At 41.0% G+C, this 23473-nt stretch overlaps 2 protein-coding genes across 2 annotated transcripts in view; both read right to left on the reverse strand.

Annotated features, from left to right (window-relative positions):
• Window positions 1-23473, reverse strand: part of LOC146606895 (protein NLRC3-like) — a 597012-nt gene that overhangs the window by 434049 nt on the left and 139490 nt on the right. The window lies entirely within an intron of this gene.
• LOC146606901 (DELTA-sagatoxin-Srs1a-like) lies at window positions 2005-3062 on the reverse strand. Its single transcript, XM_085349298.1, has 2 exons — window positions 2995-3062; window positions 2005-2425 (listed from the first exon to the last, which is right to left on the reverse strand). The coding sequence occupies exons 1-2, from the start codon at window positions 3060-3062 to the stop codon at window positions 2005-2007; spliced, it is 489 nt and encodes a 162-aa protein (XP_085205424.1).

Raw genomic sequence — 23473 nt, forward strand, 5'->3', positions numbered from 1 at the left:
ACATTAACAGTGCAGTGGATCCTGCTTGTGCCGTGATGTTCAGGACTGCAAACCGAGCAGCATCACTGACTTTCAGCTTGTTGTGTTTGTGGATATATGACTGACTTTAATTATCCACAAAATCATCACATTCTCTGTCAGCTTAAGGTCGCCTATTGAACGGCGTATATTTTAAAGGCTTTAAAACCAAGTTAACGCTGAAAGTACAAACATCACTAATGTCACATAACTTTGCCGACATGTGGCCAACAGTAATGTTTTAATGTTCTTCATTATTAAACATTTGCACATAAATAAGTGACATAATATTCAGAACTTACTTTTGAAAGTTTACTCTTTGGCCGCTCCACTTCTTTGAAGTGTCTCCCAGTCCCAATGCACTTGTTAGCATGTTTTGGTTCGTGTCTCCCCAGAAACATTTCCGTTGTGTTGTGTGTGCTTTTGTAGCGTTTTTCTTTTTGCAGCGTTTGTCTTTTTGCAAGTGTTTTCTGAAGTTGCAGTCCGTTTGGCCTCTCAGGGCCACCGTATATTTGACACATTTAAGGAAAATACTAATAAAATAAAATAAATGTTCCCTTTAGAAATTCCCCTATAAAATAGTTGGTTTTTTTTCAATCACTAATCTTAGCAGTAGGATTTACATGAAAAGAGAAATAAACTAAGTTTGAGTGAAAATGTAAATTTCTTGAACTCTCTGGGCAACCGATTCAGTGACTCAAATGACTCAAAAAACTTGATTCATTTTAGTGAGTGACTCATTCAAAGACTCGATTCAGTAAAAAGAATAGAAATTACCATCACTACAAGCTTCATTTTAAATTTATGTGAGAAGTCACATGAAGTCCCAATTTACACATATGTGCTGGTTCCCATTTTAGTAAGATATTTGTTAAAGAATTGATTTTCTGTCAGCTCACTAATAAGGCAAAATGGTAGCACTCAACATTGAGATTAGCATTATGCACAACAATGTGCATAATCTGAATGTCTCAGTTGTTTGTTTTAAAATCCATTGTTCTATAATTTTAAAAAAAAGTGGTCCAAAAGGATTTTTCTGCTCTTTCCATACACCAATACTGTGAACATGTGTGTCAAAATTTGATTTATATTATATTATTTAAAGAATTACACATTTTTCACAAACTGAAACAAAATCCTTTAAGTGGAATCAATGTCAGTGAATGAAGCACAAAGGACAGTGTTAGTAAAGTCTGATTTATTTATTTTTTTCATGTTCAGGGCATGAAAAAATAAAGAATCACAAGTTTACATTTATGCACAGGAAACATAAAATCAGTATTTTTCAGAAAGTATTTCCAGCAGAACCATTAACAGAATATGAAATCCCTAAAATTTTCCATTACTTCCTCAAAATTTAGTGATGATTTTCTAAAAACATTTGGTGGAGAGTTTCCATTTGAGTTACCTGATCTTTAATGATTGGATGTAAAACTTTGGAGTTAAAACCTTAGTAGTTTAAAAAATAGAGGATTTTGGCTTATTAAGGTAACTTCAGCGTCAACCCTGTTTTTTCTGGACTGCAATGCTGATTCACAATCTCAAATGCATATTATCTGCTACCATCTATCTATTATCAAACTGCATATTAATCACATGTCCTTTTCACATGTCCTATAACAGCGTTAGATTTTACTGGCATGTCTTTTATAGTCTTTTTAGATTTTTCATCACCATTTGCTAACATCTCTGGTGAGGATGTTAATAGGATCATTTTCTGTGGAAGAGGTGGAAACCCTGGGTTAACTTAGCAAGTTGATAACTGTTTATCCCGATCATCAGTGTTAGGGTAAATAAATCCAGATAAATACTAATGAGAGGTGAATGTGTGTGTGAATGGGTGGATGACTGGATGTGTAAAGCACTTTGGGGTCCTTAGGGACGAGTAAAGCGCTCTACAAATACAGGCCATGTAATGAGAGGTGATTAAGCCATTTCTCATTATTTGCCCTACAAACAATCAGATCTCTCATTTGCACAATTACTTTATTCCCTGTTGTGTACGTCAATTTTCAGTGTTGCAACACTGGAGTTTGTCATGCCCAATGTAATGACAACATCATCAGCTGTGTGTTTCAGATCATGACCATCAGCCTTTCCTCTGACAAAACCTCTCTCTTTACTGTAATACATCTTATGAAAAAGATCCCCATCACACTTTATTTCCTTGTCAAAGACTCCGACTGCGAACCAGTTAGAGTACCGGGCGTAGTCAAAAGGAACAGAGAACATAACGGCTATTTTCTTATCAGCTCTGTTTTTAGATTGATCATAGAGATGGTAAGTGAAGACTCCAACAGATCCACACGTTGTGCCACCAGTCTTAGAGAACAGACTGTTGTCAGATTCATATGGCCCAAGTTTTGTTGGCAAAGGAATTAGGCAGCATCCACTAAGAAGATGCAGGCTAGTCAGAAAAAAGAAAAAATATGAATTAATATTCTTATTCAAACAGGACCTGAACTCCTCATAATGAGTCAGGTGGATCATTTTTTAGAGTAAGAAACTGGCACAGGGTTATTGCTGCTGAGAAAAAAACATTGTGACAGACAAACTGCTCACTTGATTCATTCTGTTTGTTAATGGTGACCTACAGGCAGTATCTCAGTCACAGTAAAAACTGATTCACAGACAAATATGTAAGTTCAGATAAACAACTCTAACTTCACGTGCTGATGTGTTAAATGTGTGTCATTGTTAGATTGTTTTCTCTGTGTTTACTGCACACAAACACGGGTGTGATGCTGCTTAGGTCACTTATATTTCATTTTATATACATTTCTCTTATTTTTAGATCATCAGCTGTGCAGTTCAACAGCACTCACCTGCATGAAAGGTCAATATGAATGAGTTTGTAAAACAAAGTGAAAAAATATGATATTTTTTCAGATTTTTTAGATTTTTAATGTGTAGAAATTTAGAAAGATCCCACTTTAGAAACTACCACTGTACACTGAAGAACAAATGTATAGTCACCTGGGGTTACAAAGGGTGTAGCCCTCGGTCTTGTTTGTAATATGAACAGCAGACTGACGAGCACCCATGGTGTCTGTAAACTGAAAAACAAAAAGAGAGAGAAGAAGGTGTTTCTGTCTGTGGGAGTGTCTATGTTTGTACATCAGTGAACACAAATTCTGAGGACTCCAATAAACATTATACAAACTCCATTATAATTTCCACTGATCATGTTACAGTCCCTGAGGTTAACCCTGTGGGACCTTACCAATAAGAGAGGCCTTTTTTAAAAGGTTTCCTTCAAAGAGCACTGTAGCTTTTTTCACTTAGATTTTCCTTTTGTCATTTCATGCCTTGAACATTAAAAAAAAAACAGTTTAAAAATGACCCCTCAGTGTCTGTGAGCAGCTGTGACATAAGTCATGTTCCCACAACGAGCGCTCCAAACACACAGAGCAGAAAAATGATGGAAAAAGCGGTGAATCAGAGAAAGGAGCATTTACATGCAAAATTAACTAATAAACATGAACTTGTCTCCTTTTCAATCGAATAAACAAAGTCAGATTCACAATGATGAGATGAATTCAGGTGAAAACAATCAGCAGTGTTTGTATGAGCAGTCCTCACAGTCTGACTGAAACTAGATCTGTCTGTTTATACCCTGAAAGTGAAAGTAGAACATCTGTTCATGAACTGAAGGAAATTTGACAAAAACGATTTTTTGCTTTTCCCTTTAACTGCCCCATTTTTTCCTCATTTGTTTTTTCCTGATATATATTTTTTTTAAAAAAAGGTTTTTCCTCTGATATTATTGTATCTTAGAGCTTTACCTTGACAACGAGATATTTAAAACAATGTCTCCTCTCACCCCTGCGGTTGGTTTATCTTTCAAACTCGGGTCATCTACCCGAAACCTGGGAGCTTGAGGGTCCTGTGCAGTATCTTAGCTGTTCCTAAGTTACAGCATTTAACAGGATGCTCTAAACATTGCTCAAACAGGATGCCTACACTACATTGTAGTGAAAGACTAAAAATCTATTCTACACTCACTGCTTGATGATTTGGTAGACTGCCTGTGATTAAGAGACTGAAATAATGTTGTGCATGTTTCTCATTTGATCTGCTTTGCAACAAATAGTTCTTTAACTTCTTTAATGCCTTTACCTTGAATTTGATAACTAAAGGCTCCACCCTAATTATGTAATGCTATTAGAGCGCAGGTGTGTTTCCACTCAACACAACCTGAACAGCAGAGAGGGAGGAGAGAGAGAGAGCAATGGAGAGGGAAGAGTAACCCTAGCTAGAGGCTGAGCTCAGGCCAAATAAAGTTTAAGTAATTACTTTTAGCCATGAAAAGTTATAGAAGGTACAAGAACCTCCTTTTGTGGCTTTCATTTAAAGTGATCAAAACTGTTTTTAAACTCTGGAGACCAGCCATCACTGTTGGTGAAAGTACTACAGAAATTGACTTTCTGCAAGTTTTATGTGAATTGCTGATGACGTGTAGTCTTTGTCTTTTCAAACAGACTTTATTGAGACCCATCAACAGTTCAACAGGCCTTCATGGAGACCTGCTGATATAAGTTCTCAGAGCTGCTGTAGAACTATTTATAGCTTACTGTGGAAACACTGATCAAACTGTTAGCAACAACATGGACACACATGAAACAACATGAAAGTACAGTTTGACCTTTATGCATTCAACTGTAACTCAGTTTTCCTTAAGTGCAGTTTGTACAGCCTGAACTGAACATGTAAAAGATTTTAGAGCCTGTATGGGATTTTCTTTCATCAATGTAGTCACATTGTTTTAGTAACAGTGCTTTTATGTCACTGGCTTTAGAATGTCTGTTTCACACTTTTTTGCACACAGTAAGAGAGTTATGTTATCTTGGGAAGTGGCGGCACTTTATTGCAGTGTGGGGGAAAGTCCACAGGTGTTGATAGACTTTTGTTTGTCTCTGAAGATGGGGGAGACCCTGTAAGAGGAGATAAGGTGGTAAAAATCGTCCCCCTTCTGGTAAGGGTCAAAGGTATACACAACAGCTGTGCAATACGTTATCTGACTGTATTTAAAACCAGAGCTGAGATCAGGGGAGAGAATACTGGTCAGTGCCCCGCGATCGCAGCTCTCTCCCAAGGATGCTTGTGTTTATTAAAAGGTGTTGGCTTACTGCGCATCTGTATCTGTAGGCTTTATTAATTAAATTTCCATAACAAGCTGCAATTTCAGTTCAGTTCAATTCATATAATTTCAGACAGTAAAGCGATTTTTAAAACTTAATATACTTTATATTTATTATACTATAATACTATAATAATGTGTCTCCAATCTAATCCAGTCAGTCTGAGAAATGTAAAACGTGTTTTACCAACTCTCATGTTTGTTTTGGTGTGGACAGTCTGTTGGAGCAGAGCCAACAGTTTGTGACACAAGATTTTTAACAGAGGCCAACTTGCTACGTCTAGTTTAAAGAACACTTTAAAAATTCCAAGTTTATTGTTCAGCAGAGGCATTGTATTCACAGTTTGCTGTCAGTGAGCTCTGTTGTCAATGGATGCAGTGAACAAAGTATGTGGTACAACAAGTCTGTGGCCCAGTCTTGATTGTGTTGTTCAATCCTGCAGATCTAACACACAAAGAGCAGAAGTGAAACCGAGTGTTTGAAATAATGAAAAGTGTCACTTCAGCCTGTCTGTGCTGTTCAGAGATCAGAAATAAATCATATTTCTCATCTTTGAAATTTATCCATTAACAGTGAACTCTACTATCACTCCCTTCCAGTCCACTTGTCAAGATCTACATATGAAGGTTTCTGAGGTGAGAAAAACCCCACCCAAACATAAATCTATAGCATTTTCTAATTTTTATTTTTTATTTTTTTTTCAGTATTAGTTTAGCAGTACCTTTTGAAAGCAGTGCTCTTATTCTTGGCTACATCAAAAGTCTAAATAACTCTGTATGTATCAAAGCCTCCTAAAGCAAGTTTGTTTGTTTGGGGTTTTTTTTAACCAAACTAACAAGAACTAAAACTTTGGATATTTCCTCTATAACTGTATTTTAGTTGTTTCCCAAGTTCACAAAATAATTTCATTAAGTTTTAATTCTCATTAAAGGTCATGTTTTTATTAATTAAGCATTAATGATTTTAGTTTATTAAAACTGTTTTTTCCACATGTAGTTTTAGTGAACTGTAATAACTCATGTCCTGACATCTGTGTGTTCTGTAACATCTCTTGTTTTGGAGTAGAGCCAACAATTGGTGGCTCAGTATTTTTAATCAGTGGCTGACATGTGAAGCCTTTGTCTAACATACTTATAGACAATTTTACAAAGTCCACTCTGTGTCTGTGAAACGGCAGCCAAGCTCAGGACATATTTAGTCTGATTCCCAGATTCTGATCACACTAACAGAAAATAACAGTCAGCCTCATTGGTCCACCTGTGAGTCTTTTACTGTGAACAAAAAATTATTTTAAAAAGCAGTTTAAGACTCTTCTATTTAAATTGGTTTTTAACTATATTTGTGCTGAATGTTGGGTTGTCCTTTTTTATGTATATTTGTTTTATATTATTGTGAAGCACTTTGCGGTTTTTATCCTGTGAAGAATGCTATATAAATAAATAAATAAAGTAAGTAAGTAACTATGGAGCGGCAGATTTGTGCCGGAACTAAGCTGCACAGCTGATGTTAGCCAGGAAACATTACACACTGACTTTAATACAAACGCACACAGTTTGTTGTGTGAAGAAATCAAACACGAGCTGAACAAACAGTAAAGTTCCTAACTGTTAAAGGAGGAAACAAAGCAAACTTACAGTTTCTTCACACCAACAACAAGCTCCACTCCACACCTGGACACTAAACACGGACACACAGGTGAGCTGCTTCCTGGAAGGAGGCGGGGCTCCACCTGAAACTCAGCACAGGTGGGAGGGGCTCAGCTCTGTGTGTGCTGATGTGTTAACTTTAAAAATATGCCGTCTGACTGCTCAGACTGAGTCAGAGTAAAGTTCACATGCTGACGTGTGGAGACATGAAACCTTGTTGTAGCTGCAGGTGTGAACACACTGATCCCAGATCAGCTCTGCTGTATTTGTAACATGAACATTTCTGCTGCAAAGCTTCAAATGTTCAGCATGTTTCTCTGTTTCCAGTCTATAGATCCAGTCACACTTTCTACCTTCACCTGTGCAGTAAAGACTGAGAGCAGAGCTGAAACCAAGCGTCCAATCAGTGAGCAGCATCAACACCTGAGCTTCATTCAGACTCTGTTATTGAAGATGTTGTTGGTACAAAGTTCATCTGCTGCTCACATGAATCCATGAAAGATTTATTTCACTGAATGTTTCTTCAAAGCTCATTTCAACCTGTTGAAGTCATGAATGAAAGTGCAGACTGAGAGTGGATCACATGATGTTTGAGGTGTGTCATGTGACATGTTCAGTATTGTCACACATGTCTAGATTGTCCCTGATATCATAACTGCTCAAACACTGATGATTATATTTGAAGAATTATTCCTGATGGCAGCAAAGTTTGAATGGAGCTCTCTGTCTGTGCTGATTTGTCGCCCTCTGGAGGTCAAAGCACAAACTGCATGATGTCACTGTAACCACCACAGAGACAGGAAGTGTTTTTATGACTGAAACACTGAAATGATGCTAACGGCTGTCGTTAGGCTCACTGACAGCAGTGCTGATGTGTTCATGTCAAACACTGGCTCAGGTCAGGCTCCTTCATCCTTCTCCAGCGTGAGGCCGCCCTCAGACCCACAGGAGCTCTGACCTTTGACCTCCTGACCCTAACCATTTTAGTCTTGTTGCATCTTTAAATGCAAATCCTGTGAAATGGTCAGGGGCGGCTCTAGAGAAATTTTCTTAGGGTGGCAAAATCAAAGCCTTTTCCCCCCAAACACATATGCAGGTGGTTACATGTGGTTAAAATGATTCAAATGCAGTAAGTATGCACGTTTTTCATATAAATATAGTCTATAACTTAATTATTGTCTGTACCCACATGATTACACACTTTAGTTACATGAAACATGTGAGTTTTGATGTTATGTACTGTACAGCCTGTATATTAAATACATATGTAGCCCAATAAGTATAAACTCCAGAAAGCTACACAACATGGGGCGCTTCATTTACAAACACAAGTCTAACTTAAGTTTCACTGTTTTTGTTAGAAAACAGTCACATTGTTGCAGCTTAAATGACACAAAATGTCAGAAATCTGCACTGTCATGAACAAACATGTAAACCTCATTTTTCATGATTTGTTGGATTCACCCTCTGAGGTCTGAAATACAACCGGACATTTGTGACTCCTTTGAGTTTACGTTTGTATTTCACCCTCAGATTGTTTCATTTTATTTTTTCCTCCTCTTGCTTTGTTTGGTATCTTTTCAGCTCAACTGAATTTAGTTGTTTTTTCACTGACATACTGCATTAGTATTACTATTACTATTAATGTAACTATTACTGATCTGAAATCACACAAAGAACCTAAAATCCTAGCAGTATTTTTTACTGTAAAAAAACCACAGACGTGTTGGGTAAATGTTTATAACTTGAAATGCAAATATAAATTGTACATTTTGTAAACAGATACAACTATTTATCTAAAAATGCAGCCAATACACCTGCTGTTTTTTCATTTTCTACAACCATTTAAAATAGCACTCACCTTCCTTCATTTCCACAGTGTAACATCCACCCACCTGTGTAAAATCAGAAATTCCCATGGTGTTGTTCAAAATGTGCTCTGGCACAATCATAAGCATCGCTTGCTGCTGGAAACAAGAAGAAAGCCGTCCTGCTATGGGCTGAACCATTTGTTAATGTGGAGGGGGGACACTATGGAATATATCCAGTTCTAGCATTTATATTCACTGCTGACTGTAACTACGCTCAAACTGTTAAACTTATTTTAATAAACAACACTGTCATATGCAAAACTGGGGTGGCACTTGGGGTGGCAAGGGATCATTTTAGGGTGGCACTTGCCACCCCATGCCACCCTTCTAGATCCGCCCCTGCTGATGAAGCCAACAGGTTCGCTTCATTTGCAAAAAGCAGATATGAGTTTCTGAGGCCACAGTCTTCTGTGGCAGAAGGGGAATCAGGGGAAGCCCTGGAGGAGTCCACCACCCACCAGAAACAGGTCTGAGCTCTCACTGCAGTTGTAAAGGGGCTACACAGCCCACATGAGGCTGAGGGATGCAGCCTTCTGTCAGACTGTCACTAACACAGAGAAACACCCGTGTACACTCATACTCATAGGCACATACACCAATCAACCTAACCCCACTAACTACTCGTCTTTGGACTGTGGGAGCCAGAGAACCCAGAGAGGACCCAGACATGGGGAGAGCATGCAAACAGCTTAGATGTTGGATTTGAACCCAGAACCTTCTTGCTGTCAGGAAACAGTGCCAACCACTTTTCCACTGTGCTGCCTGTTTGACTCTGATACACCCATTTTTGAGCTCTTAAAAACAGCCCTCCACACAACAGAGACAAACCATAAAGGACTTTGTGGCTTGTAGCAACCGAAGAAAGTTTAAGGTGCAAAATCAATAGGTTGAAAGGAAAGTAATAAAGGAAACATGTAATTATAACAGTAATGTTGGCTGTGTATCACGTGTGGCATGTCATTGTGGGGCTGGCCTCTGCTGGGATTGAGAATATGTGTTGGCGGGGGCAGGGTTGGTTACTGGGGTTTATCCTGATCTCCTGTTTAGTGGAACTGTGCTCCTTTGAATCCACAGCACTAACCTGGCACACACACATAAAATGCATCATTGCTACAGAGCACAGCAGGACTCATTATGAGTGGTGGGGCAGGCTGGATGGTGTTGAGGAGTCGTATCGCAGTGACATTGGCTCCCCTGCTTCACTCTCTCCTGCCCCACTAATGCAACTCACTAATCCCTCTGTCCCCTTTAGGTGGGGCTCACGCTGACAAGATAAAATAAGCTGCACGACTGGTGGGTGGGGGCTGTGCTGTCAGCCCCCCTGGGTCTGCTCCTCTGTGATCCTCAGTGGGCCAGTATGCCTCTCCTGGTAGCTCCATGGGGGATGGTGTGGTGGGTTGGTGGGTGCCATGGCGACTATGTGCGGACTTCACATTTTTGTCTGCTGTGACAGCTCCTTGATCTGGGCGGGGCCAGTGGGGTGTGGGTAGGTCCTTTGTGGGGCTTTGGACGTTGCCTGAATATTGTCAGGCAGCTGGGTGCTGTGCCTCGACCCTTTCTTCCTTTGCATTTGTGGTTTGGTGCCATAAATGCACAACATAGAAGAGCCACCTCGACGGGACAACACTCAGCGGTTCATCTGTCTCTCTTCCACAGCATGTCTTTATCCTGTCTTCCTTCTGTCACCCCAACCAATCACAGCAGATGGCCCCGCCCCTCCCTGAGCCTGGTTCTGCCGGAGGTTTCTTCCTGTTAAAAGGGAGTTTTTTCTTCCCACTGTCGCCAAAGTGCTGCTCACAGGGGGTCATATTGTTGGGTTTTTCTCTGTATGTATTATTGTACGAGCTACCTTACAGTATAAAGCACCTTGAGACGACTGCTGTTGTGATTTGGTGCTGTGTAAATAAAACTGAATTGAATTAAGAAACAACTCTTAGATTCCTCACATGATTCTCCTGTATTCCTACGGGACGCCAAGGTAATATAACATGGAAGTGTGTCACAGTGCCTGGTGGCCACATGTTACCCATAAACTGTCAACCTGACCGTGCTGTAGCTACGTCCAAAGACTAGTTAAAGATTAAAGCTTTTTGGGGGGTTAAATCTGACATAAATAAAGAAAGAATAACATTAAAGTCGATTCTTTTGATCACTGTAGTTCTACTTTGAGGATATGATGTGTAAAAACCCTCAGTTGTGGCTGGTGGATCTCACATTCCTGGTCTTTGTAATTCCAGTTCAATGAAGCCTCATTTTCACCTTTTTCCAGGTAAATTTTCCCAACTGTTCTAATGTCCATGCTGTGGCATTGTCCCATCATTTGTATTTCCTGTTAATGGATTTTTAATATGGTCTGGGAAATTACTATATATGAGTAACTTCCTGTTGTATTGCAGCTTAAGGCCATTGTCACTGAAATAAAGCCCGAGTTGTAATAGTTTGCATCCAGAACGAGGAAAACGAAGAAACCCAAACACTGCTCAGTGGATGAGTCCGTCCTGGAATAAATACCAGGACAAAACTAAAAAGAAGAGCTTGTTTCCTCGAAGCAACAACAGAAAGCTCTTTGTCTCTACAGATGTTTCTGGGAAACACGTTAACAATATTTAAACATTTGTTCTTAATAAACGTTTTTACTTAATGATGCTTTATGATATTTCTATCTGACCTAATGCAGCAGCGTATCCACATGAACTCTGCAGTGTTTCTACCCAGAGGCCACCGTGGTCCTTCTTTACTAATGCTGAGGGTTTTCTCCCAGCCGTGATAGCCTTTGACAGGTAAACTGAGTCATTCCAGCCCAGTGCAAAAATAACCTCCCTGTCTGCTCTTAACTTCACGCATCGATGCTAAAACGTTGCATAACTGAACCTGCAGACTGTGATCCTGTAGCTGTCGAGGAGAGGGCTTGATGCCGTCCATCTTCTGCTCAATTAACAACGCCTGCAACCTTTTGAGCCTTGGTCCTGCTACAGTCACAAATATAACATCATCACTCTTTATTTGATCCACTACACTGCTGTCATTTCTCTGTTATGGCCCCACAAGGTCACTGAATCAACCCCACAGCATCACGTACAAGTTTTCAAAGCGGTGTTCTGATCTGCTTCGAGTTTTCATCATTTTAGCCAGCCCCTCCGATCTTCTCCAGGTAAACACTACAAAGAAAGAGTTCAGTCTGAATGAAACATCTTGTGCATGTCACACGATACAGCATCAACAGCAGTATACACTGCAAACAGCAGAAGCTCTTCCTTCTTAGCCTTCGGTCCAGCAGTGATGATCTCCTCCTGCTTTTGCTTCAGATCACCTTTCTCCTGAAAATCTGAGCTGGGCTAAGATGAATGTCTGCTGTGAGGACAGGGGGTGTGCGTGTGTGCTCAAGTCACGTGACACGTCATTTACGCAACATTTGGTCGATTTAAAAGTTACAGTGAGATAAAATCATGTTATGGATTGCACTCAGTATATTGTGCCGACATGGTGAGATTGTGTCTGTCGAGCCGAGGAGAGCGTCGCAGTGCCAAAAGCTGTAAAATGAACTATCAGGCTGGAGTGTGCTGCCACAGCACAGAGCAGTCACAGAGTCCTGCAGGCAGAAGAGGAGTGATCGTGTTAGCCACCTTACAAAACAAAAAGACATGAAGTGAAAAGCAGAGCGCAGAGTGAGGCAGAAGAAGACAGACTGGGCCAAGTCCTGCATGTGCGAGAGCGAGCGAGACCCGGGACAACGTCATCCGCCTCGCCTGGACTAGTCCGCCGGCCGGAGGAGGGACAGTGGCTGCACTGTGCAGCCGAAGAGTCACTTTGATCGCGCAGGAAACGAGCGACGCAACCGGTCCACCGTCCGTGCAAACTGCGCCAGGCAGCGTATTGCACGCTGGAGGACACCGAGGAAAGTCACAGTAGGAGCGGCGCTTAGTGAGAGGTGATGTCGGGGGGACATGGCTTCTTCTCCGGTCACCCCAGCATCGCTTGAAGGAGAAACACCTTCACCCACCGGGAACGAGGAGCCCGCGACCACCCGACAGGTACGACACGCCTCCGAGACCCTCTGCGCGCCCGGTAACGTTGTAACGTTTTACCGAAGTTCATTCGCAAACACACCAGTTTAAGATGGACCCGAGAATCAGCACACGGGAGCACTGGTGTCTGACTCAGCAGAAACGGCTCGACGTGCGTGTAATGCTTCGTATTTGATAACGATAGAATAATTCTTTAAAATAAGCACACAGATAAACACTGGTGGGTGGAAAAGCTCGTGTTTTGCTGAAATGAGTCCCGCCTAGTCCGGTCTACACCTCATTCAGCAAACATCTGAGTCACCCTGAGACGCCAGTGCGCGTCCTTGTGATGCAAAAAGCCGTAAGTGACACGCTGTTTACACGCAGGAGCAGTTTAACACATGCAGGTTGTGCCAGTAGGCGTTTCCTTCAATGTGACACCAAACGTGTAAATCAGTGCTGGGAGCGGATGTTGGACCTGATCAGTCTTAATCTGACAAACTGTAGTTCCTGCTCTGTTTCTAATTCAGCCCCACGACAGACAACCAGCATGTTCTCCTGTCACGTGTTATTGACACGCACATATTTAGTCCGTGTGTGGGATGTTAAAGGTGAGTTTGTTCAGGGCACGATCAGACTGAGGCCATTTCAACAGGTGCAAGGAAGTGTTAGTGTGGTTACTACGGCAGCACTGATGCCCTGATGAGTGCACATGGCTGGAATGAAAAGTCAATGCTATGTATAGCATGAACTACTTGTTGTCTAAGGCGGTGCAGAGTGTGAGCAGGAAATATCTGAGGTTGGATATTTCAGTACATACAGAGCTGTGCAGAGACATTAGGATCTTAAACTATTGTCTGTATCTGGCAAAGCGAGAATCTGAGCCTTGTGTACAAACTGTCTGGTGTTTGTTCTGGCAGGAATATGAAACTACTGTGCACAGCATGCTTATTAAGATGGCCCAGGACCAGGTCATCTTGCAGGATGGTAGTGTTACATCGAGAAGGTTCCTCTTTAATTGTTGGATTTCTGTGTGAGTTTTCTCCCTGTGCCTCTGTGGCCTCTCCCCACAGTATCTGTGTTTGTGTTTAAAGTGTTTAAAGTACAGCACTAGATGATCGTATGGGTGAATGTGACTTGTTGTAAAGCACTTTGAGTTGTTGTCTATATAAAGTCTAAATGGAAATCCACTTATGTGCAGAGGACCAGAAGATCCAGCGCATCGAAATAAAAAGTTCTTTGCTTAAACAATGAATTGTGCGATAAAATATTAATTTACAAATTCATTTTTAAGTTATTTTATTTATTCAATACAAAAGTAATTTATTATCTAGTAATTTAATTGAAAATAAAAAAAATTATAAATCAGTATTTGAAAATAAATTATTATTCCATTAATAAATACTTCAAATCAGAAAAAAAAGAAATAAAATCTCAATAAAAACCTCACATCAAAAATCCTTTTCCTGTGTCGTCTCATGTCCAACATCTGTGTAGGCAGAGTGTAAACACAGAGGCTGAATGGCCTTTGGTATAGGTGCAAAGCTAAGACTGTCTAACCAATGACAGAGCTCCTTACCTCTCACCGGCTAATTTGCATTGCTCCGGGATTTTGGAAATTTATCCATTTATTCATTATGATGTGGTTCAGCATCATAATGCTGAACCACAGAAACACACACACACACACACACATATATGTATATATATGTGTGTGTGTGTGTGTGTGTGTTTCTGTGGTTCAGCATCATAATGCTGAACCACAGAAACACACACACACATATATATGTATATATATTAGGGGTGCAATGATACTGGTATCGATATTGAACCGTTCGATACAGTGCTTTCGGTTCAGTACACATATGTATCGAACAATACAACATTTGTAATTTATTTTATCAACTTTCCTTCTGACGATGCTGTCTGTGTTGAGAGCTCAGTGGATCTGTGTTCGACTACTCCGCCTAGGCTGCACTGTCGAGCACAGATCCACTGAGCGCAGCGCAAGCTAGCGAGACAGAAGCTAAGCTCGTTGCAACATGGCAAACTGAACCTCCCCCACCCTCATTCAGATCTGGCCTTTGGAACTATTTTGGTTTTCATGTGACGTATGACCCTGAAGTAGAGCTGGGCGATATGAGATTTTTTCATATCACGATATGTTTTTTCATTTCAGGCGATAACGATATCTATCACGATATAAGCCAAATAACTATATTTGTAAGATTTAAATGTGCCGTTGCTCACAAGTAAAATGTGAAATAATCAGCAGCTTGTTTTTATTTAAATATTTATTTCCCATAATAAGTTCAACAGGGTAGATGTACTTAAGGAACATGAGACTTTTTCAGATAAATAAAGGCAAATATTGCAAACTACACAAAAGGCAGCCGCTAAAGCGTTTAAGTTTCAAAATAGAACAAACGAAACAGACTAAATTGTCAATTCCACTTAGAAACAAAATATTAATTCTAAAAATAAATCTTAGTTTGTTTTACAGAAGAACAGACAAAATTGACTAACTTTTGTCAATATCAAATAAACTGAGAACTAAAAGGAAATTCTCAATCTCTCCTTGTTGTATAGCTGAGCTTTTCAAACAGTTTTAACAGTTACTTTAGTCTGACAAAAGCCGAATGACGAATTAGCGCTTCCAGTCAGAGACTGAGGCTACGTCCACACGTACACGGGTATTTTTGAAAACGGAGATTTTCCGTTTTCGTTTTAAAAAATAATCCCGTCCACACATAAAGGCAGAAATGAAGGAAAACGCTGCTATGAACATGCCAAAGCAGCAGGTGGAGCTAGATTCCTAACCGTGCAGAAATGTTGGCCAATCAGAAGTCTAGAAGCCTCGGTGGGAAAAAGTTAACAAAGCTGGGGCATAGAAGCAGAACCGAGTCGTATGTGTGGACGGACAGTAACTGTGTGTATATGTAAGCATTTAAACACTGCAGAGAGTAGAATTAACAGTAACAGTATTGTAGAAATTCATTGCACCGAAACAATAACGTGGCGCACAGTGTGACGCATGCACCAGTTTATTGTATTTCCAGACTTGCTTTCGGCACAATTTACAGTGCACGCTACTGTTTTTTGTCAGACTTGAAATAGCCGAAATACCTTCACACTACGGAACTTCTATGGCTCTTCCGTTCGACAATTTCTCCGGCATTGGAACCATCATCTGTTTTCTCTTCGGTCACGCTCGGTTGATTTTTCTAGTCGGCACACTCATTTCCTCCATTACCCGCTGGCTGCTTCCCAAACAAACACACGTGCGGCTTGGCACTTGTGCTGTACGTAACAAGTCACGCGACGTGATGCTGCGGCTGTGATTGGTTCGGCTCTGTGCTACTTAATTTGGATTGGCTGACCTTTTTTTTTTTTTCCTTTTTTTTAAGAGGACAAGAGCGGCGAGGTCTATCGCGATAATTTAATTTCTCTATCGAGTAAAAGTTATATCGCGATACATATCGTTATCGTTCTATCGCCCAGCTCTACCCTGAAGGTAAGCGCGTCATGGACTAAAGTAAAACAATGTGTTGGATGTGCCACGTAATGCTCAATTACATGGGTGGGAACTAGTGCGTTAGCGCAGTTAGCTCGTTAACGTGTTGGCCGTCCAGCTCCACGCACGGGGCGATCCGCGGTAGCTTGTTAACGGAGATTTGCCGTGTTGTGGCGTTAACGTCATTTCAACGAGATTAACGCTGACAGCACTAGTGGGAACACAACGAATATGACTGCACATTTACTCCGACATCATCCTAGTGCAAAGACACGTGGAAGCAGACAAAAACAACAAGCACGCATGCTACAAACTTTCCCCGAGTCATTTAGACAGCCGTTAGCACATGATTCTCCTTATGGGGACCTGATATGTTTAATATGCTGCTGAGAGTATAGCCCAGAAGAAGCATATAGTATAGCTTTTATTTTGGAAAGAGACATTTCTCTGTAATAAACTCTCTTTTCCAAAGATGAGTGATTTCTCCATCAGATAGATTTATTTTTTTATTACTTTGGTGTTTCAGCAACATTAAATTTAAAAACTGTACATTTGAGTTAAAATATATATTTATAATTTTAATAAATGAAAAATTAAAAAGGCATGAACATTTTTTTTGTATGGAAAAAATATCGAACCGTGACACCAAAGTATCGAACTGAACCGAACCGTGAATTTTGTTTGTCGTTGCACCCCTAATATATGTGTGTGTGTGTATTTATACATCAATCCATTTTCTTGCTTATGGAGTTCAGGGCCTGGGACCTACTCCATGTCAGCTTTCAGTGTTTATAAACATGAACATTATGAACTCATGACTCCCTTGGGAAGCCTATGGTTTTTCGGCAGGGGATATTTGTTTTATCACAGTTCATTACCAAACAGAGCAGGGTTCTAATTGATTTGTGGCTTTTAGGATATTATGTATAGGTGTGTAAAAGTGGAGTGAATATAATTACAAACAGCAATGCTAGTGGAGTGATGACAGACAGGGCGGTTGGGGGGTGGTGAACAGTTTGCCAACAGTTCTGCCCCTGTAGAGAAGGACATCTGCCATTTCTTTTTCCTTTTAGTCAAACAATTCAGGTAGTGATGAAAGAAAATCAGACTGTGGCAGTGCTTGCAGCAGGTAACGGAGTGATAATGCAGAGTTTTTACTGCAGTGGACAGTCCCTAGTGTGACCATCGCTGGAACCAACCAGCTGATTTACACCATGGCAGCAGTTATCAGTCAAGTTCTTGGCTGCAACATGAACGATCTCAAGTAGCAATGCCTCCCATGGAGAAGGACACTAAGGCTAAACCCTTGAGGCGACTTTTGTTGTGATTTGGTGCTATATAAATAAAATTGAATTGAATTGAATTGAAAGACCAAGGGAGCACGAAGGGATGTTAGCCAACTATCAGAGCTGCAGAAAGGTGCGATGAAGAAGGTGCCTAAGAAGTACAGCAAGCTGCCCATACCTGAGGCCTTGGAAACTGCCAAGCAACGACTCAAAGCCTTGGCCAGCCGCTTGAAGGGACCATACCAGAGAGATAGAAGGCAGGAGAATTAACTAAGAGTAATCTACAGTTCAAGGTATATTCTCAGTGGCAGGGGGACACTATGAGAAGAGCCCCACCAAGGCTAGAGATGGAGCAATACTGGAAGAGCATATGGGAGTAGGATGCAACCCATATGGAGATGCTCTGTCGCCGCTGCTGTTCTGCATAGGCCTGAACCCTCTCAGTGAGGTCTTTGACAAGACTGGCTACAGATGCAGACTACAGAATGGAGCAGTTGGATCAAACTACCAGAAGGCAACATTGAAGACATAGAGGACAGTTACAAGTACCTGGGGATCCCGCAGGCGAATGGGAACCATGAAGAGGCCGCCAGGAAAGCTGCATCCACCAAGTACCTGCAGAGGGTCAGGCAAGTCCTGAGGAGTCAGCTGAACAGTAAGAACAAGATCCGGGCCATCAACACCTACGCCCTGCCCGTGATCAGGTACCTGCTGGGGTAATAGGCTGGCCAAAGGAGGAGATAGAAGCCACTGACATAAAGACAAGAAAGCTCCTTACCATGCATGGAGGGTTTCACCCCAAGTCCAGCACCCTGAGGCTGTACACTAAGCGGAAGGAAGGGGGCCGGGGACTGGTGAGTGTCAGCACCACAGTCCAGGATGAGACAAGGAACATCCACAAATACATCAGGAAGATGGCCCCAACTGACCGAGTGCTCAGTGAATACCTCAGGCAGCAGAAACCCACGAAAGAGGAGGGAGACGAGGAACCATCATGGAAGGACAGGACCCTGCACGGTATGTACCACCGGCAGATAGAGGAGGTGGCTGATATCCAGAAATCCTACCAGTGGCTGGACAAAGCTGGACTGAAAGATAGCACAGAGGCACTAATCATGGCAGCACAAGAACAAGCTCTGAGTACAAGATCCATAGAGGCTGGGGTCTATCACACCAGGCAAGACCCCAGGTGCAGGCTGTGTAAAGATGCCCCAGAGACAATCCAGCACATAACAGCAGGGTGCAAGATGCTAGCAGGCAAGGCATACATGGAACGCCATAACCAAGTGGCCGGCATAGTGTACAGGAACATCTGTGCCGAGTATAACCTGGAAGTCCCGAGGTCAAAATGGGAGATGCCCCCAAAGGTGGTGGAGAATGACCGAGCTAAGATCCTGTGGGACTTCCAGATACAGACGGACAAAATTGTGGTAGACAAACAGAAGAAGACGGCCGTAGTGATCGATGTAGTGGTCCCGAACGACAGCTGCATCAGGAAGAAGGAACACGAGAAGCTGTAGGGGTACCAAGAGTTGAAAGAAGAACTGAAAAAGATGTAATTTCTTACAAAGAAAGACATTTCTTGAACCATTTGGCAGTGTTCAGCCTTTTCTCCGTTTCCCTTCTGTAACAATGATTTCTTTACAGCCTCCCAGACAGCTGTTTGGGAATCACGCTGTTGCAGAGATGCTATTGTGCCTTATGTTGTCTTTGGCATTTTGTAAGAAATTAAATGTGTTTGAGAGCACAGTTTAAAAGATACAGTTTAAAATTGGTTCTTTGCTAAGTCTGTTATGTACGTGCTAGACACAATACTGGTTCATCCCTTGACTTGAGTGCCTTTTTTATGTTTCAGTGATTCATGGGTCAATGGCTTAACAAACAAAAACATGCTTCTGAAAATGGTCAGCTAAAAGGACTGGACTGAAAGTGAGTGAGATAAAATCAGCCAAGAAAATGTCCAAGAAAAACTTGCTGGAGAACTTTTAGTTCAGGCCACTTGATGAGTTTCACACAGTACTGCATATTATTTTATTAGGTTGGCACAAATGTAGGATTGTGTTTGTGATATCACGATGTATCTGTTTCCTTTTCATATTACACTAAAGAGATCATCGCCTACAAGCCTGCCGTAAACGAACAGCATGTCTATAAAAGCCCATTCATCATCCGGCCCTCCTGCTCAAACACAACCATGTAGCGCTCATCCCTCCACCCGTTTCATTCAGCATCCACATACATGTTGCAACACACTGGGGAGGGAACGGGAAATAGAGTAGAGCAGCAAAGCTTGATTTTCTTTAGGATTGGTTAAACTAAAAGACATTGACAAGGAATTTTAAGGGTTTTAGGAAGCATAAAACCGAAATCAGTTGTATTGGATACGAGTATAAATGAGTGCTTAGTCTCATGCAAGAAAAAACATCTTAGACAGGATATGACAAAACATACTGTGATACAATTCTTCATTACTACAGCTCTTTGAGTGCTTTTGTAAAAAGTCAAATCTGTGTGCTCCATTAAACCCTGTAGAAGTTGTTTTGAATGCTGACAGTGGACAAACAAAGTTGTCATTTAGCTTAAAAATTAACAGTAGAAAAGGCCCGATAGGAATCTAACATCCTTGGAATCAAGCTGTGGGAGTGAGTTTTGAAACCTTTCTGTAGGACTGCTTTAAACTTGCCTTCTTGGTGATGTGTGTCTGATGTCTTGTTTGACTTGAGCAGATTCTTTACGTGCTTTAAGTTTCTAACACATTTGCTTTAACCAGTAATTGAAACTGCTGAGTAGGAAGTACTAAAGTGGGTGTTGAGCATGTTGGGTGTGTCCTTATTACCTGTTTCGATGTTTTCTTTTAATTGAAAGCGTTTCATGAATATGAAATGCTTCTGCGTAATGTTAAACGTTATAAAATATTCTTATGATTTAAACTCTGTATTCATGGCTTATTCTTTCCTGGCCTTTCCTGTAAGCACTTTTATGCTCGGTGGTAAAATATCACAGAACTAGCAGTTTGGCGAGTGTCATACCGCCTGGATTAGTGGCTCAGCTGGTAATTCAGAGATTTATGTAGCTTAGTTTGCTGTGTCATGCTGATTTGGGGAGACTGGACACAGACCTGAGTCATTCTCTTCTGGGTGATCACAGTGGTTACTCTCCTCCCTTCCTCATCTCACCCTGCAAAGAAATCTGCCTTGACCTCTTCCTCTGTGTTAGTTTGCTGTCCTTTCATTAGCTAGCATTAGGTCTGTCTCATTCTCCTCTCCTCCATGAATTTATCCCCACTAATCCCATTACATGCTTGTCCTGCAGACACACCAGCAGATGACAAACCATCCATTATCTTGGACGGAGGTACACGTAGCGATGAATTAGGCAGCAATAAAGCTTTTATTCAGCTGCAGTTATTTGTCTTTCACAGAGATACGTTGGGTTGAACACTGTTGCACTGCTGTAATAGAAACATGTACACACTAGTGATGGGTCGGTCGCGAACGAAATGGCTCTTAGAGCCGGATCTCTGACATGAACGTGGGTTTTTTTTTTCTCTTTCTCTCACCCTCTCTCTCTCTCACCCTCTCTCTCTCGCACTTTTTCCCGCTTCACTCTGCACGCGAGCCTTGTGCTTTACGCTGGGCAGAGGGGGGAGGGGCGGTAGTTACACTCAGTAGCACAGGAACAGAGCCAGAGGGAGAGAAAGAGAGCCAGGGACAACAACGTCACATTAGAAAGGTATAGTAATCATCCACAACTATTTTCAGTTGCAGATGATAAAGGATTCAGAAAGTTTATTCATGCAGGTCCATATGACAGAGAATATGCATCTTCTTTTTGTTTTCATATTATAATTTATATTTAATTGTGTTGTGGTTTGCAGTGTTTTGTGTTGTTTTCACTTTAAATTTGTAAAAGGAAAAAGCTGAAAATTTAAATAGTTAAAACTTGAAATGTGAATAGTTGATTTTTGTATTATATGATTTATTTATTACATTTTATGTGGAGTGAATAAATAAAAGAATATTTACGGTGGCCCCTACAGACAAAACACGTAAAAACTCCAAAACACGTAAAAACATGTACAAACTCCAAAACACGTAAAAAATCAGAAGCACATAAAAACTCAAAACACGTACAAAACACAACAGAAGTGCTCCAGGACGCTGGGCGCAGTGTTGAGCTTTTGTTACCTTGAGGCTACACAAGCCAGCAAGTACCAACGACCGGATTTGGTGTGTGGTAGTAACACGTAAATGAACTTTTTTTTAAATTATTTGACTATATATGAGTGCTTGTGTATAAATACACAAACAATACACACATGCTTTCATGCTTTCAATTGTGTAATTTAAGTGATCTAGTAGCTCTGCTTTGGAAGTTCAGTTCATGCTAGAAATGTGTTTTGGAGTTTGTACGTGTTTTGTCTCTAGGGGCCACCGCATATATTTATATATAAACATATATAAATAAAACCACTTTTTTTTTTTTACATTAGTAATTCCTTTTGTGCATAATTTTATATTATTGTTAATAATAATGTAAATTATAGCAACAAAACAACCTGAAGAGCCGGTTCTCTAACAAGAGCCAGAAATCCCATCACTAGTACACACTGACTATAACATCAAATGTGAAGTCGTGCAGGCCGTGGTCATTTTTTAACATGTCTCTTCCAGATTGGACGTGACCTCACATTTATCAAACATACTTTTTAAAATCAAACAGTTAGAAATGACATTCATTACTTCATTATGTAACATGTGATCTAAACAGCCCTCACAGCACATTTGTTTCCAAAGCAAAGTAAATTGAAATAATTGTGCCGATAAATTAGATTTGAAAGCTCTTATTCTAATTTTCTGTTTTGATGATATTTGGGATATGCTGTTTATGTAGAACAGCTAAAACTAGTTCTTTATATTCCCATATAAATGATAAACACATATTATTTACAAAACACTGCCTGGTGGACGCCAAAGGACGGCCTGTTTTGATTACGCTGGGATCTTTTTGGACTGCACATTTTTGGTCTACGATCAAAGCTGCCACACCACGCTGGATTAATCTCCCAGTAGCTGAGTTTATGAAGTCATAAGAAAGGAATGTCCCACACGTTCCTGCTGTTACACCATATTTGGACTGGGACACCTTTGCTAACCTCTGTTGCTCAATGACACACTGATTTGAATCTGGAGGTGCTGGCGACATATTTGCAGCAGTGTGGGTTCACAGAGGCTGTTTAGACTCTGAGCATGTGACACACCAGTAGCGTGCCACACTGGGCCTCTCGGGGTGGCGTACAGTGTCACTGTGTGTGTCTATTTAAGTGTTTGTCGTGTAAATGAGGACAACCAAGATATGTGAAGTATAGAGTGGTGTACCACAGTGACAGGTTAATGTCAGTGTGAGTGTGTAGCAGTTTGTGTGGCCAGAGAAGGTCAGCAGCCTCCAGAGGACAAAGCGCTTGTGTTCTTCCACAATCGCCCGTTTGATCAGACAGATCATTTGGCATCTGTCAGGCTAAAAACAACAACGCAACATAAAACCAAGCATACGCTCTGCAGTCCTACAGCTAACTCCTGACAGTCTGTCTGCTGTAGGCTGAAGAAATCAGGGGCTCATTCATCTGCACCTGTCAGCGTCTTAATGCTAACAATAGATCAAACAGTATGTGTCCACAGGATGTGTAATGTTGAAGGTTACCGTACATCCTTATCTCCAGCACTGAGAATCAGTTATCACTGATCGCTGTCTCTGCTTTGTTTTGACATATTTCATATTTATATATTTCATATTTATAAGGTAAATACCCTACAACATTACAGAGAAGAAGAAACCTCCAGTAACCCCAGGCTCGGTGAGGGGCAGCCATCTGCCGTCACCAGCTGGAGGTGATGAGTGGAAGACTCGATAGGCCACTCTTATTTTCATCCACTGCTTTGTTACCTCGACACGATGTTTTGGATCATCGTCATGCTTGAACATCCATCTTCATG

This window comes from Diplotaxodon limnothrissa, unplaced genomic scaffold, assembly GCF_057381915.1.
Source record: "Diplotaxodon limnothrissa isolate DT_005_m unplaced genomic scaffold, D_limnothrissa_male_GT1.1 unmapped_scaffold_4, whole genome shotgun sequence".
Taxonomy (NCBI): domain Eukaryota; kingdom Metazoa; phylum Chordata; class Actinopteri; order Cichliformes; family Cichlidae; genus Diplotaxodon; species Diplotaxodon limnothrissa.